Below are 15,730 nucleotides of genomic sequence, written 5' to 3'. Positions count from 1 at the left end.
TTATTCCGTCCGCGCTTGCAGCTTTCTAGTAGAGGTTTTTCCTAGTACCACACACAACATATGTATAGCTCTATATATGCGCAAGCTACAATGATCCCTGCGGGGGAAAAGAGCTGGTCGCAAATTCTGTTGCGGAGAGTACAAAATAGTCAGCAAGATGTGTTGTCAACGTCTTTGAAGGTGAAGAAATTTACGAGTAGAATTTCAGTTCTATGTAAACTGAGTCGTTTTATAAAATAGATAATTGGGTCTCGTATTACATTAGTCTTAGTATTTTTAGTTTTTGGATTAATTTTTAGTGTGAACAAATACGCCCTCTGTTGAAACCAGCTTACTTGTTGGGACAGCACCTTTATTTTTTTGAGAGTATTACCTACTATTTATTTATATACTTACTATAGAGTGTTTTCACGTAACATCACGGCGGCCATGTTGGTGTAGCTAAACAATGGAACAGCGGCCATGTTGGTGTACCCAACTAATCCTCCAGGAGTTGAGCTCCATTATTATGCAAACGTTTTCTTTTGTTTCGGTGGAAAAACAAGGTTACTATTCTTTTAAGAATTTCTGACCCCTTTCCCAAAAGTGGAGGTAACATTTGCCCTAATTTCCGTTCAATTGGACTCTCCCGGGTGAGCACACAATATATTGGACTATTACAAACATTGAATAGCATTAAAAAAAAGTATTGCTATGAAAAGTAGTATATGAAGTCTTTTTAACATATTAACTATCAAGTAACTCAATTGCACTACAGAATTTTAAAGCCCTGTACTTCGTTGGTGTAGCCTCACGCAAGAAACATCGCTGGAGATTCCAATCACAGTTGAGGTTTATCATAGTACCCGTTGTTGCGTCAGCTTAAAGAGCATCAAGTGAGCCTGCTGAGCGATATTGCTCGAGAAATGCTTCGTTTCTAAAAGCCACTGTTGAGTTTAATTCGAAGCCTTTGGTGGTAGTAAGCGTCCAAACGTTGGAATGCTGCTGTTCAGATTGTTTCTCGCACTTGCAGTTAAATTTATCAACAAGAGCCTGTAACTCTTTTTGAAATTTTGGATGTCTGAATGCACAAAGAAAAGGATTTAAGCACGAGTTGAGAGAGAGCAACACTACAGGAAGCCATGACAACATGATGAAATAAGTCCGGAGCTCTTTAAGTGTGTCGACTTTAAAAGCTTCAGCGAGTTCAAGGTACCGGTACACAAACAGCAAAGTACAAACCATCGGGATTATAAAGAACAGAAAGTTAGTAAAAACCATCAGAGAAATGTTTTTAGCCAAGGTGGCTTTTCGCTTAACACCTGCGCTAATTTCCGTTTTCTTGACGTAAACAAAGAGGTGGAAGTACAACGCAAAACTTACAAGGTAAAAGACGACAAGTGAGCAGGTTACAGCAAGACCTGTCATAGAAGTGTCCCAAATCTCCGGTCCATCCGTGAATGGCATCATACAAGTGAACTCGCCATGATACCTCAAACCACCAACTTGAAAGACAGCCAAAAGTGAATAACCAATAGCAACGCACCAGATTCCTGCCAAACACAGGAGCGCTACCGACTTCCTCAGTCTCAACTCGGGCTTCATGCAGTGCACAATCGACAAGTAACGCTCCAATGTTGCTAAGAATGAAGTTGACACTGAAGTTATTTGAGCTGTTGTAAAAATAGCACCCATGACTGTACAGTATGAATTGACAAACACATCTATATCGGGGTATTTCTCTGTGTTCACGATAAATTCATACACAGTGAACCTGCCAAGCAAGATCGAGTACACGCCCATCATAGCGTCACAGAAGCCAATATTCCCAATGAAAATAAAGGATGTGCTTTTTCGCAATGATATTGAGCCGAAGCAAATGAAGACTACTAAAACATTTAGCATAAGCGCGATGACACCGAACATGTACTCAACGTAGAACAGTTTTCTTGGGAGTGTGTTGAGCGTCCGGTCATACGGCATGCTTATCTCCACAGATTGACAGTTTTCTTTCTCGCAGATACACTGAGGAGAGAACCCTTTTTCAGTAAAAAAGAGGGATTTTCCGTACTTGATTTCTTCTGCAAATTCATATTCTTCGGCATCCACTCTGCAAAACAGTTCACTTTCATTTAAACTTGACAGGAACTCGGTATTGATTAAGTTACATTCCCCGCATTGAGCATTCCACTTTATACCAAGAACTTTTATCAGACTGTCCAGACGAAAGAGATTGCTGCCTGGGAAGTACAGAGGATTTCCTTCAAAGTTGACTGATTCCAGGGACGGGAAGGTAGGGGAGATGTTACCCTCCCACTCTCTAAGGCTGTTGAAGGATAGGTCTCTGCCAGAAACAAAAATTAACAGAAAGTTTTTGAGTGACAATTATTTACATTTTTCCGGTTACATTTTGCGTTGTCTTTTACCTTGAGACATGAAACATTTCGTGGAAGTCTGCCTTGATAATTGCGTGTAAATATAGTTAATTCTTGAGGCAAATGTAGTTGTGACAAATTCGAAGAAAAGACTTTTTAGGCCGAAATGCGTTCTGATTCGAGTCTGACCGATTGATAGGTGTGAGAGAAACAAGAAAAATTATGTCACTCAGGAATAGAGGCTTTTACGCGTTCAAAATGGCGGTCCTTTAACAAAGAGCTTTCACACACAAAAATGACGCCTTTAAAACATTTTCTTGTAACCTTCCCCTTCTCTCCGAAAAATAGAGAATCGAAAATGGTTTTATTTTCGAAGATATTTGTTCAAAAAGCGTGACCTGGTACATTAATCAAGTATGAAATCTTGCCTTCTTTTGTCTTTTTAACCATTTCCTCTCTCAATAAATCCTCTGTTCTATCCATGTTTTATTCGGACATAACATAATCTTTTTAGGAAGTTGCTCACTTTTAACCTCTTATTGTGAACTTACGCGACAATGCATGGAAAAGGAAATAAAAGAAGGTGTATTACAAAAGGTGTATGGAGAAATTATTTCTTATGCTACCTGAATTTAATCCAACCATTCGCAGGAGCTAAGCAAGTGGGGCCTCTGTCTCCACTAATTCCTTGAATTAACCCTTTCCCGAGTAAATATATTTTCAGGAACATGTTTTTTTCCCGCGAAAATTATCACAATTCCCTTGACGCTGAGATAGCTCGGTTTTGATTGACGTTTACAACAGTGGGCGTGCTGAATCTCCTAAAGAAGTCGTTCTTAATATTAATCTACTCGGGAATGTGTTGACTCCTTGGCCAAGTAAAGGAGATAGAGGCTTCCCTTGATTAGTTTCTGCCATTCACTAATGAAATAAACACTTACAAGCAAAGAAGATGGGGCAGTAATGGAAACGAGGTTTCGCTTAGGTTCTCAATGTTGTTGCCTGAAAGCAGCCTAAGATAGAAGAAAAACAAAGCAAGTCAGTACAGTAATTAATCTTGACAAGCACAGTTAATAAAAGTATTATGATGTTAATTTTATTCGAATCACTGTCATTAATGATACTTTTTTCTGTTTTGCTAGAAACTCAACTTTATGCGTATGCGTTGCCAAGATAAGGGGCAGAGGGCGCAATGGGGAGGTAAGGGTAACAATGAAATTTCAATAGGCCATTTTCGAAATATGAAATTTTCAGCTTGATAGTGAGGCAGTGAGGACAAAAACAATAGAAACACATTGGAATGAACGTGAAAAAATTTTTCATATCATCCACTTTCCTTTGTCTTTGTCCTCTAAACCTGTCTTTCAAGCTGAATTTTAATATATCGAAAAAGGGCTATTGTTCAGTTTTTGGAGTTTGATTTCGTCTGTTTTTCTTGTCTTGAGTAATAGCACTACGTACGTTTTGCGCAATACGTTCCCTTGTAATACTGCCACCTGTTTTGTGTAGTTTTGGCATAAAGAGGTTGATCACATTTCAGCGTGCGAGCAAGCTCTCTTGAGGAGGTTGGAGTGGGGGAGGAGAGAGGGGGAAACTTTCCTCTCTTTCCTCCCCCAACCCCCACCCCCCCGGGAGAGCTTTACCTCGGGCTAATCACCCAGTTTTGGTCTAAATATCTTCACTAAATCCGATGGCTGTATAATAGTTATCGTTTTACAAATGTTTTATAAATTGTTTACTTACAAAGCCAAAATGTTTGTACTTTTATTGAGTACAAAATAAGGAACTTCAACAAGCCCGTTCCTCGACAAATCCCTGTTTTTTTGTGAAGGAAAAGAGAAAAAGAACAAAAGTTATGGTAGGTAAGTGGCATTTCAAGTATTTTCACACCAATAGTTATTTCACAATTCAAAGTACAGTGAAAATACGGAAGCGCCAGAGATCTGTACTTACAAAACTGAGGTGTTCTTTGGAAGAACAAAGGTCTCGCGTAGTTTCACTGTTGATACGTCACATTTAGCGACAGTATAGTCATCCACTTGTGAGCAATTGCAGCCATGAGAACATGGACGCCAATCTGTCTTATTCCGCTCGAGTGTTTCTCCATGCAGTATCACACCGAAATGTACAAAAACCAATACCGACAACAGGATAACCATTCCACAACTGATAGGAAAAAAAACCCAAAAGCAAAAACAATATTACATTTTTGCATGCGTTGCATACGTTCGTCAAAACAAGTTTACTAAGTCGATTTACCGGTTCAAATTTAATTTATTCGTCCTTGGCGCTGGACGGCGGCTCCCTCAAAGAAAGTAACGGTTGCTCGCAGCAGTTTCTTTCTCGGGAAGCGTTGGAGAAACCAACTGCTCGCAGGGTAAAATAGTAATAGTAGTAGTAGTAGTAGTAGTAGTAGTAGTAGTAGTACTAGTAGTAGTAGTAGTAGCACCGCGGAAATTCACTTGCACATATGCATTCACTAGGACAAACATACGGTGGCCCAGAAGGGTCACACATGCAAATTAAAAATGTTGCTGCAAATTAAAAAGAGTACATGCAAATTAAAAATTGTACATGCAAACTAAAAATATTTACTGTAAGAAACAGACAACTTTTTTAAAAGACATGTTTGGGCATGCTTATGTCATCATCAGTTTAATGAGTTCCTAAGTGTGAACAGTTATAAAGTCTACGGGTAGATGAAAAAATTATTACATGACGTAATACAAAAGCGGGTACTATTTACAGTGTGACACCAAACATCAAGGTGTAAACTAAAACGTGAGAAAAGTGTTGTAATGCTGCAATTGTTTGTTAAGTTCCGGTTTGATCTTATTTATATAAAAAGCTTCTTTGAGTTTTAAATCAATTGAGTTGCTGGCAGAATCCAGAACACTAAAGCAAGAAGGGGAGTATTTGTCCTTATATAAAGGAGATGTGTTAAAATGCTTAAAAATATGCGAGTTTTTATCGCTTTCCGTGTGTTCCTTTATCCTGGTAGAAAAGTTGCGACTAATTTCGCCAAGATAACGGGAATTACAACCCGAACAAGAAAATTGGTAAACTACCATGGATTTTAGAGCAACAGGAGTACGATCTTTAACACTAAACATGTTTTTAATTTTGAATGAAGTGAAAACTGATTTGATAGTTAGGTCAGATTTGCAAAAGCGCGTAGTAAGTTGTCGGAGTTTAAGTTTCGCTATTTTGGAATAATGGCCGACAAAAGGGAGTTTAAGATAACGTGTATTATTGTCATCATTAGAGTTCCGGCTTTTTTGAGAAAAAGACCCGTCAAGATACCGCTTGAAAGTTCTGTCAATAATGTGCGAGGGAAATGAATTACGATTCAAGGTGTCAGAAAGTTTATTAAGATCGTTTTCAAGGCCGGAGGAGGTGTTGTTGATTTTACTATTGCGACCTTATAAAAATATTTACCTGCAAATTAAATATAGTACATGAAAATTAAAAAAGATTGTGCTGCCAACTGAAAATACTACAGTACATGCGAACTAAAAATTCAAGGCAACGTAACAAATTCGTTGCCGGAAAAAGTGGGGAAAATGTCATCGTTAATATTTGAAATTTCACTGTATTTGTAACATACTGCAAATAAGTAAACAAGAGTTGCGTTAAATTAGCTAAATACCTTGCTGTTTATTGAAATAGTATTGAAGCAAAAAGAAAACGTATCGATGCAAATTAAAAATGAAAAGTCTTGCGCGCGCATTGGAATCCATAAGGTACTGGGACGAGCTACTGGCTGGGGCGAGCCATGAAACCTTGCGAAATGGCGGACGAAAGATCGCTAATACAGAACTACTTTCATCTTGGGTATGAAAATGATTTCATTTTGCAATTCTTGGTCGACTACCATGGCATTAAAATGAGCTTAAGTACGCTAAAACGCAGGCTGCGAGATTACGGCTTGAAAAGAAGAGGAAACGAGGTCGATGTTGACCAGTTGCGAGATATAATCAGAAATCTGGTCAAGCACTAGGATACAGAGTAGTGTGGCACTCTTTGAGGCTAGTACATCCATAGGCAGCCCAAGCTCGCGTCACTACAGACAGCCGTTGATAATTAAACGCGTTACAAGACTTTGTATGGGAAATAAAATACCGTCGATTATGAAGCCTAAAAAACGCTCAATTTAACGTTCATTCAATAAAAGGAATGAAATGACTCACCTCTGGTGTATTATTGTGCCTTTTGGAGCTTATTTTACCGTTTCGGGAATTCCGTGTTTTCAATATTCTAAGACGAAGTCCGTGTCCCCAGTAGCTCGTCCCAGTACCTTATGGATTCCAATGCGCGCGCAACACTTTTCATTTTTAATTTGCATCGATACGTTTTCTTTTTGCTTCAATACTATTTCAATAAACAGCAAGGTATTTAGCTAATTTAACGCAACTCTTGTTTACTTATTTGCAGTATGTTACAAATACAGTGAAATTCCAAGTATTAACGATGACATTTTCCCCACTTTTTCCGGCAACGAATTTGTTACGTTGCCTCGAATTTTTAGTTCGCACGTACTGTAGTATTTTCAATTGGCAGCACAATCTTTTTCAATTTTACTATATTTAATTTGTACTATATTTAATTACTATATTTAATTTGCAGGTAAATATTTTTAGTTTCTTTGTACAATGTTTAATTTGCATGTACTCTTTTTAATTTGCAGCAACATTTTTAATTTGCATGTGTGACCCTTCTGGGCCACCGTACTAACATACCAATGATATTATGGCGACTGCTGTGCTATTTCAACATGAGTCATAGCAGAGGTTGTATCAGTCATCACTTTATTTGGATGGTTATTATTGATAGTGCTACGACACTAATATGATGATTTTTTTCAGTTTTTAGGACGGATTGGCTTTTTTTCAGCCTTTTTGAGAGAAAACAATAAGAGTGCATCGTCATCTTGCATTGAAAGCATATTGTAAATTCTGTTTTCCTTGTCATGGAGATTTGCAAACTAAATAACACTCAGGGGCACCCAACGTCAATTTTCGGAAAATATCTGTTCGGAAGACGATTTGAAATCTAGAATTTTCGGAACATTTGTTGTAAAATTTCTTGCTTGCCTGCCTCTCCTAGGATTTTCGAACAACTGAAGAAATGGTATAATTTGCCCACCTTTAACGGATTTTTACCCTAAAAAGGTCACCTAGAATTTACGGGAGCCTTTTTTTTGGCTCCCTATAGTAAGTTTTGATCCCCATAGTTTTCGGATCATCACTAGACCTTCAGCTAGGAAATCCGAACAGATAAAAATTTTTTGGGGATAAAAATATGCCTATATCTACCATTTAAATACTAAAATACGTTTAACAATGCTATGTTTAAGTGGTTTTGAACTATGTTCTCGTTGGGTGCCCCTGTTGCCACTAAGTAGGTACCAGTCAGCGAACAACACTGTGAACTGAAGTAATGACAATTACAACTTGAAAAATTCAATGTGAAAATTTTCCGCTATCATTTCTGATACACTATTGAAGTCTTGAACATAAATTGCAGAAACTACACAGCAGTAGTTCAACCAATGTTATCTTCTTCTTCGATCCAACGTCGCGAGTCCTTCTGTTACTTATGCTTAAATCATTTCTCCCGGGTTAGAGGTGTTTATTTCCATTAGTAGAGAGATTAAGCATCACGTTTACGGCAAACGGCAAACGTTGGACTAAAATTTGCGTTTTGCCAAATGTGGAAAAACCTCTTTTGATATGAGCTCATTTCTTGGCTGTTAGCAGCAGGTATCAAGTTACTTTTTAAAATAAAGAGACGAGTTCCAATAACATAATTTCCATGCTTTTATGACAAGCAGCAGCCCACCGTTTCGCGTTTGCCGTTTCACGTAAAAGCGATGCTTAATCTCTCTACTAGAGTGATTAAAACGTTAACTGATAGCTCTCTAACGAAAGATAGCTTTTGTCAATGCTTACATTACGACGGGTCGCAGCGAGCGATTACTCTTGAAATTGCTCTTTTCCAGGTACTGAATGTAAATAAGTGCTCCAAAATTTGTTCTGTTTACATCAAATAGAACCAGAATACGCGTTTAACGTTGAAGAAGGTCAAAGAAATATAAAAGATGGCGTTTGTGGTGAAGAAAACCAATAAAATTACTTGCTTGGTTTTTTAGTTGGTCTAAAAAAGTAGAAATTTACTTGGTCTGCTCATCAGTCCATCACCGATTATGATAAATTGCTTTCAACTCCATCATTCAGAAATGGTTTCATGCTCCTCTGGTTAGAATAATAATCATGAAATGATGTAACTTGCAATGTTAGAATTTATCAGGGGTGATCTGTAAGGACGAAAAAAAGGCCGGCGGCCCTTGATACTCACTGATTAGTGTTCGTCCGTTTAGCCTTCTGTTAAGTGAGGTGTAAATATGTTTGAGATAAAGGCCACAGTCATCATGTTTTAAAGGAGCGTGGGCGGAGTTAATGTGCCAAGGTTCCAAAGAACAAAGCTAGTCAGTTAAGGATGTCACTGGTTGGTGGTGATAATTTTTGAATTTGCCCACAAAGTTATATGGTTCGTTTGGCAAGCATGTACGTTATGACAAATATAAGTTTTCCTTTTTGCAAAGAAAAAATAATAGTTTTTGGAACCCCTTTTACCGCTTACTAAACACTGCTATTTGGTTTTTCTCTTGTATTATACGTTTTCTAAATAATTGTATAGTATAGAATCAATAGGGTCAGTTCGTTGTTTCCTCGGCCGTACAGGATCCTTAGGTTGGCAAAAATTAATATGGTCGGTTTTCGGGGACTTTGTGGCAAATCCATTAAACGAGTCCTCGTCTAGAAAAGAGTCACCAGAGAGACTTGACAAGTTTCCCATCTCAGTGTAATTTCGACCGAATGAGGAAATTTTTGAGGTTTTGCTCCAAAACTGCTCAAAATACTGAAAGTCAACCATAGCACATCCTGATGACCATATTATTATTATCATCATCATCATCATCATCATCATTATCATTATCATTATTATTATTAATATTATTATTATTATTATTATTATTTAAAATGAGGCGCAGAAGACATTAAAAAATGCCTAAATTAATGAATTAACTTTCAATATTTCCAAAGGCAATAATTGTGGTTGTTTTTTTGTTCACGAGTTTGCCAAGCCTTTGCTGCTATTATTTATGGTCTTTTTCTTGGATGCCGTTATTGTAGTTATTACATTATGCAAACTTGCGTATTTTACATTAATTGCATTCCTTGTCCAATCATAAGTTGCCAGGCATGTAATGACAAAGGTCATTTTAACTACCTGACGATTCTTGTAGTTAAAATCGCCGAGGTTTTCAAAACTGTCATGAAATTCCCTAAGGGTGCGTTCGATTGACTGTATTCCGGAATAGGAATACATGGAATAGAAGTTTGAAATCGTTCATTTTTACGGAGATTCACATTAAAATTGTCAAACACCTGCTAAAATGCTATTTTAAACATATCCTATTATCCGTGCTGCTTCAAAACGCCAGATACAACGTTTTAAATCATCACTCCACGTGTTACCACCGCGTAACACGACCCCGAGTTTGAAATGGACGGAGATTCCTCAATGCAACACAGAGTTTATAAGCTAAGAATTAAGTGCTTTTAGAGGGAACTACGCTTTATCACCCTTATCTGAAAAGATTTTTTAACGTACGTGAAACCATTTTTTTTTTTAAATCCTCATAAACTCAGAACATTCTGCTCTCTTATTTAAAGGTTTTAATTGACAGGTGACTGATTTAAAACCAACGGGATGCCCTTTCCACAAGGGATGTACATGAAGAAAAAGAAGTGAACAAATCACAGTGACCATAGAACAAAAATGTTTCAATCTCCAGGAGAGAGAGTTGACCCCTTTTTTTCCTACTGACAACTTTACAATATTACGTTAAAAAATTTAACTTGCTTTCGCCTAAATTAATATCGTTGAGGATGAACTTCTATCTTTTTATCTCTTAAAATGATTTATTTTACTAGATATATGGGGCATTTGAATATATTGAAATTTATATACACCTTGTAAATTTTAAATGTTGCATGTTAACGCGTTTTTCTAACTTAAACCCTTACCTTGCGATTTCTTTCTAGACATCTGCTTTATTCGAACTAAAGGTCAGGGTGTTTGTAATGAAGTTTCTTATCCCATAGACAGAAGAATAAAGATATTAAGCGAATACAGCTTTTGATATCTTTCAAATGAAGCTGAATCATTGCATCTTTTTTTTGTTTTTTGGCCAAAATGAGATCCATTAGATGTACAAATGGGTCGTTTGTAGCATTTACTTATTTGCAGAAAGAGGCTGTTTAGGCGTTTTATTAACACCGGCTGTGCGAAAAATCTTTTGTGCAACTTCAGTAGTCATATTGAAGAATGCTTAATTAGAAGTCGTAAGGAAAGACATTGCGCACTAAATGTCAAGAGGTACGCGGTCAAACGTTCCTTTTTTTCAAGTTCAATTTCAGGTATTGCTTTTCAAGGAGTCTCAAGAGCTTGCAAATTTTTGGTCAAAAGATAGTTTTCCATTTGTAATGTTATATTATGAAGTGGAAGTTGCTATGGAAACATCAACGTAATTAATTTCCTTGAAAATGACATACTCAGTAGCCAGGTTTTTTTAAACTTGGCACTTACTGATAGTCAGGCACAGGACATTAAAAAAGTACATAAAAAGATCAGGTGGGATCACCTTGCTTTTTTTCGCTCGGGCGCTGCATGCTATTTATTCTAAGAGTTTTTTTTGTGAATGACGCGAGAAGCGTTCGAAACTTGATCAAATGGAAAAATCATTGTTATGTACTTAATTAAGCAATAGAGGACTTTTTCCGTGTTTACAAGGGGGGAAATGGGAGAATTCGAGACAGTTACAGCTATGCAAAACCGACAAATGAAGGAAAATGCTGTATTTTTTTTACTTCTTGATTGAAACAGATTTTCTTGATACACGCTCATATTTCCTACCAGCTAATCAAAACGCGTTTTCTGATAACAAATAACCAATCAAAGTTCTTGTGATATCACAGCCGTGTTTATATCCTCTCATTTAAATACAGCTATTGACCAATGAGAATGTGCGTACTATCATAATTATTTTATAAAATACAATACGATACAATTTAATTGACCACTCCCCATAGGGGCTTTTCAGGGCCTATGAAACACAATCACGACAGCACAGAACATTCAACAACAACAGTCAAGAATCCCAACTGGCCGGAGGCAAGCTAGTTGGCTTTTAAGATCAGTGGTTAGAACGTGTCTTGAACCCGATTGATCTCAAGGCACCCGCCCTAAGCACTGAGCTGCACTGCCTCCTCAAATAAATAATAATAGTAATAATTACAATTTATAAAGCGCTAATACTAATTGATATTCTATTGCGCCGTTTACAATGAATATTTACATGAATAAAACATTACTACGTAAATAATAATCATATAAATAAATGATTAATTATAAAAATCTAATCTATATAAATTTGTTTTGAATTCCTTGACTGTTCAATGTTTCAATGTTAGTTTGATTTCTAATGCTCAGTGGAAGATTGTTCCACAGTGTAGGGCCAGCTTTAAAGAAAGCCCTGTCTCCAAATGTCTTGTACTTGGTATTTGGGGATCTGTAGAATGCTGTCCTGATTTCTTAGATTATACCATCTAGCAGTTTTCGGCCTTAAAAGAGACACCAAATATACAGGGGCCATTCTATGCTCTACTTTATAGTCTAGAAGTAGTATCTTGAACATAATACGATATTTCACCGGTAACATATAAAAAAAATGATAGCTAAGTACCATTTTATCAGGCCTAAAACGGGGGTCAAACTAGTTCTAAAAATAAATGAATAGAAGGGAGGAACGTTCTCCACTTTGAGTGGATTGGTCTTTGGTGAGCCTCTTTACTATCCTTTTTCAATGGTCAACAGCAGGATCCCTTTTGTTAGTTAGGTTTTTAATTAAGTTTCGCTCCATTTGTATCAGTTACTATAATTTTCAGATTATCATTAGAGTGATGAATTTGCGCTATACTGAAACGTCAAATTCCAGTGGAATTGCATCAGTGCAAACCAGATAAATTACTGGATGGATTTAAGTAGGTTGTTGTGCACCGGGGATTTGATCGAAGAGTATATGTCAAGTGAAGCTATGTCAATGTTAAGTCAAATGACCTACGGACGATTGTTTTGCCAAGGCTTAGGTTCCAAATGTCTTACTTAATTTAAAACTGTTCTGTTGTTGATATGAATCTTTTTTGATTTCGCGTTTCTATGATCATGATGAGCAGGGGCGTAGCCAGGGGAGGGTTCCAGGGGTTCCGGAACCCCCCCTCTCGAGCCAAGGAACCCCCCTCTCCTATTTTTAACAGTGATTTTATCCCAGCAAGAGTGTAATGGACTCTCGATTCCTGAAATTCTTCGTTTTGTTCTATGCTTACAATAAGTACAGTGAACGTCATTGTGTTATCTATTTGCGTTTCACTTGCATTTTCGGAGACATGAGACAGAAATCCTGACATTGAAGCAGCGCTGGAGTTTTATGAGAACGACCTTCCTTCTCCTCATGTGGTTGATGTTGAGCTCCTGCGATGGAAGAGAGAGTGGTGCAGCACTGAGGATGCCGACCTCCCCACCAGTGCAGTTCAGACACTCGCAGCATACACCTTACTCCAAAATGGCCCCCATTTTAGTATTCTTTTGTTTGATTACAAGTGGCCCTGTTGGCCTCTTTCAAGGTTAAATATTCTTTTGAATTCTACGTTTGAAAGCGAGGCCAAAAGGGCCAGTTTACAATGAAACAAAAGAATACTAAAATGGCTGCCATTTTGAAATAAGGTGCATGCGATCGAGAGTTCTTTCCTAACATCCACACCTTGATCTGCATGTTGTGCACGTTGCCGATAACGTCAGCTGAATGTGAACGCTCATTCAGTACACCAAGAAGATTAAAAACATACCTGAGGTCGACCATGTCAAGCGAGCGAGAGGCTGGGCTGGCGTTGATGAGCATCAATTACCACCGAGACATAAATATCGAGGAAGCGATAAGCACGTTTGCTCAACGGAAACCAAGGCGTCTTATGTTTACATAGCGTAAACGCCAAAGTCTTGTATTTTTAGACCAACCGTTTTCGTTGGAACCAATTTGGAACCCCCCCTCCTAGAAATCCTGGCTACGCCCCTGATGAGATCAATCATTCTATCACCGAAGAAGATCTCGGTTATAGACTCTTAAACACTGCACAAATACTTTGAACTTTCAACCAAATTTTGGCATTTCACGTTGGATATATGATGTTCCAACGTTCTAGTGCCCAGTGTCACGTGCATCACAGCTTTTAACTGGATCACTTGTAAATGATTCTCCGCCACAATGTTGCTTGAATTTCTGCCGCCCTCTCCTCTCCAGCTGTCATGTCACTCGGGGACTGAGAGGTGATTTAGCCAGCGTAGTTAGGAGGCAGCTGAAACTAAGGTTAGCCACACCGAAGACCCTGGCTTTGTTCTAAAAGAAATTGAAATTTCATATCGTTCGACGATGTTTCTTTTTTCGTAGACTCGAATCAAAAGTAGACAATAAGGCTACTCTGTCTTCTCAAGCTTTTCGTTTATCTCTGTTGCGTTTTGTGTTAATCTGAAATTGCTATTCAGTATTATATCGAGTTTCATCTTATGTATTTTGTATAACCTAAGACATTCTAGCAGTTATAAATGCTACTTTAGCAGTAACGAAAGGAAAGCTTTATTTATATGACCAATTTTATAAGTGCTACTATGACCAAAAAAACAATTTTTATTTTTCTTTGAAACAGTAACTGAACAAAGTTTTTAAGCCTTGATTTCAAAAAGACAGCTGTTTATTTTAACTGGAATTTCCCTGTTTAATGGTCCGCCATTACTAACTTTAAAATATTGAGAAAGCTGGATCGAGAAGAAAATGACGTCGAAGACTCAAGTAAGAATGCAATGCGTGTATACGCAGCTGAATCAATATGCAGCACGGGAGTTTCGCGCTTTCAGAGTCGAACACTCTCCTTGAAGCTTACTGTAAAAAGTAGCATTAAACACGAAACTATTTTTCAAAAGAGGGCTGGCAATTAACTTTTGGAGACACGTGTAGACGTTTTATGCAAAAATTTAAATCGACATGTTCTGAACGTTTGGCGTTAATTGCAAAGAGTTCAGTTGAATAAGAAGTTTGTTAATAATGAGCTAAAATTTCGGTCAAATGTGAACTTTGATATAAATAACTGTTGGATCACAAACCTTGCAGTCGTTCTGTTGCTGTATTCACCAGCGTTTTTTCTTTGATCCTAGTTGGCGGCTGCTCCCTCCTCACGGGTTCAATGAGTGGAATCGGAAAATGTATTATCATATAATCTCACCAAACAAATGAAATGCAGTAAATGATCGGGTAATTTGAAGAGTTCTGGATTCTTGACTGCTCAACCATCTTAGCTCGCTAGATTCGCAAGGAAGTGTTTTCTTTTACTTGATCTAGGAGTTTTTGCCAGCCGGAAAGAAATAAAGAAATTCAATATTCGCATATCAAATCTATAGCGGAGTTCAACAAAGAAATTTCACAATAGCGTTTTGTAGGACCATTCTTATTTAAATTTTGCAATTCCCGTGGGGCCAGGCAAAAGACTTATTCGTGCTTAATGCTTTATAGGGGCTGTAAGGAGAATATAAATTCTCTGCTATGTCACTGCGTTCCACCGCAGGGAAAACGTTTAAGTTCTAATCAGCAGAAAGGCAACAACACGTTGAAATAGGAAGGACACGACCAGTTGTGTTTATTGGGGACGAGAAAAAGCTAACATACAAGAAATAAAGTAGTGGCGGAGAAAAAACGAATTACATCACTGTAAACTACGAGACTAAACGTAAACAGCATACTAGAAAAATTAAGCTCGGCAAGGTGCGAGCGGTAAAACTGGCTGTGTCGAGTGACTGACGCGAGAGGCGACAAGGCTTAAATACCGAGATGTGGCGTAAAATCCCTAGAGGATCAAACTGCGGCTCCGTGTTCCTCTTGAGCCGGGAAGTAAATAACCTCTGGGAAACCACTAGCCCAAGATTTCCAACGTTTGAAACAACCGTGGTAGGTCTTGAACGTGCTAGGAGCCTTGCTGTGGGCAAGAACCGCTGGAATGTGCGTACGCAGGCTCTCCAAAGCCGGATGGTGAACGCGTGATACCCTGGAACTTGTAAACAAATAAAGGAAAAAATAAGGCATAAGAGAAATGAGGAAAAAATGGTAGACGTGGAATACCGATTGCGTGGACAGCCAAGCGTGGACAGCCAATAACGCGTACATCTTAAGTATAGGCAATAACAACAATATACGAAGAAAACAAAAA

The 15,730-nt window shown here is 37.9% G+C and overlaps 1 protein-coding gene across 1 annotated transcript in view; it reads right to left on the bottom strand.

Moving 5' to 3' along the window:
- Window positions 1-861: 861 nt before the first annotated feature.
- Window positions 862-15,730, bottom strand: part of LOC138037650 (follicle-stimulating hormone receptor-like) — a 19,474-nt gene continuing 4,605 nt past the window's right edge. Inside the window, exons 2-5 of the mRNA XM_068883552.1 lie at window positions 4,308-4,520; window positions 4,098-4,169; window positions 3,296-3,367; window positions 862-2,323 (exon numbers count right to left, since the gene is read on the bottom strand). Coding sequence (XP_068739653.1) covers window positions 862-2,323; window positions 3,296-3,367; window positions 4,098-4,169; window positions 4,308-4,520 — 1,819 coding nt within the window. The remainder of the gene's footprint in view (window positions 2,324-3,295; window positions 3,368-4,097; window positions 4,170-4,307; window positions 4,521-15,730) is intronic.

Source organism: Montipora capricornis, chromosome 2, assembly GCF_036669925.1.
Source record: "Montipora capricornis isolate CH-2021 chromosome 2, ASM3666992v2, whole genome shotgun sequence".
Taxonomy (NCBI): domain Eukaryota; kingdom Metazoa; phylum Cnidaria; class Anthozoa; order Scleractinia; family Acroporidae; genus Montipora; species Montipora capricornis.
The sequence above is the reverse complement of the archived record's forward strand: the minus strand, read 5'-3'. Positions and strand labels throughout refer to the sequence as shown.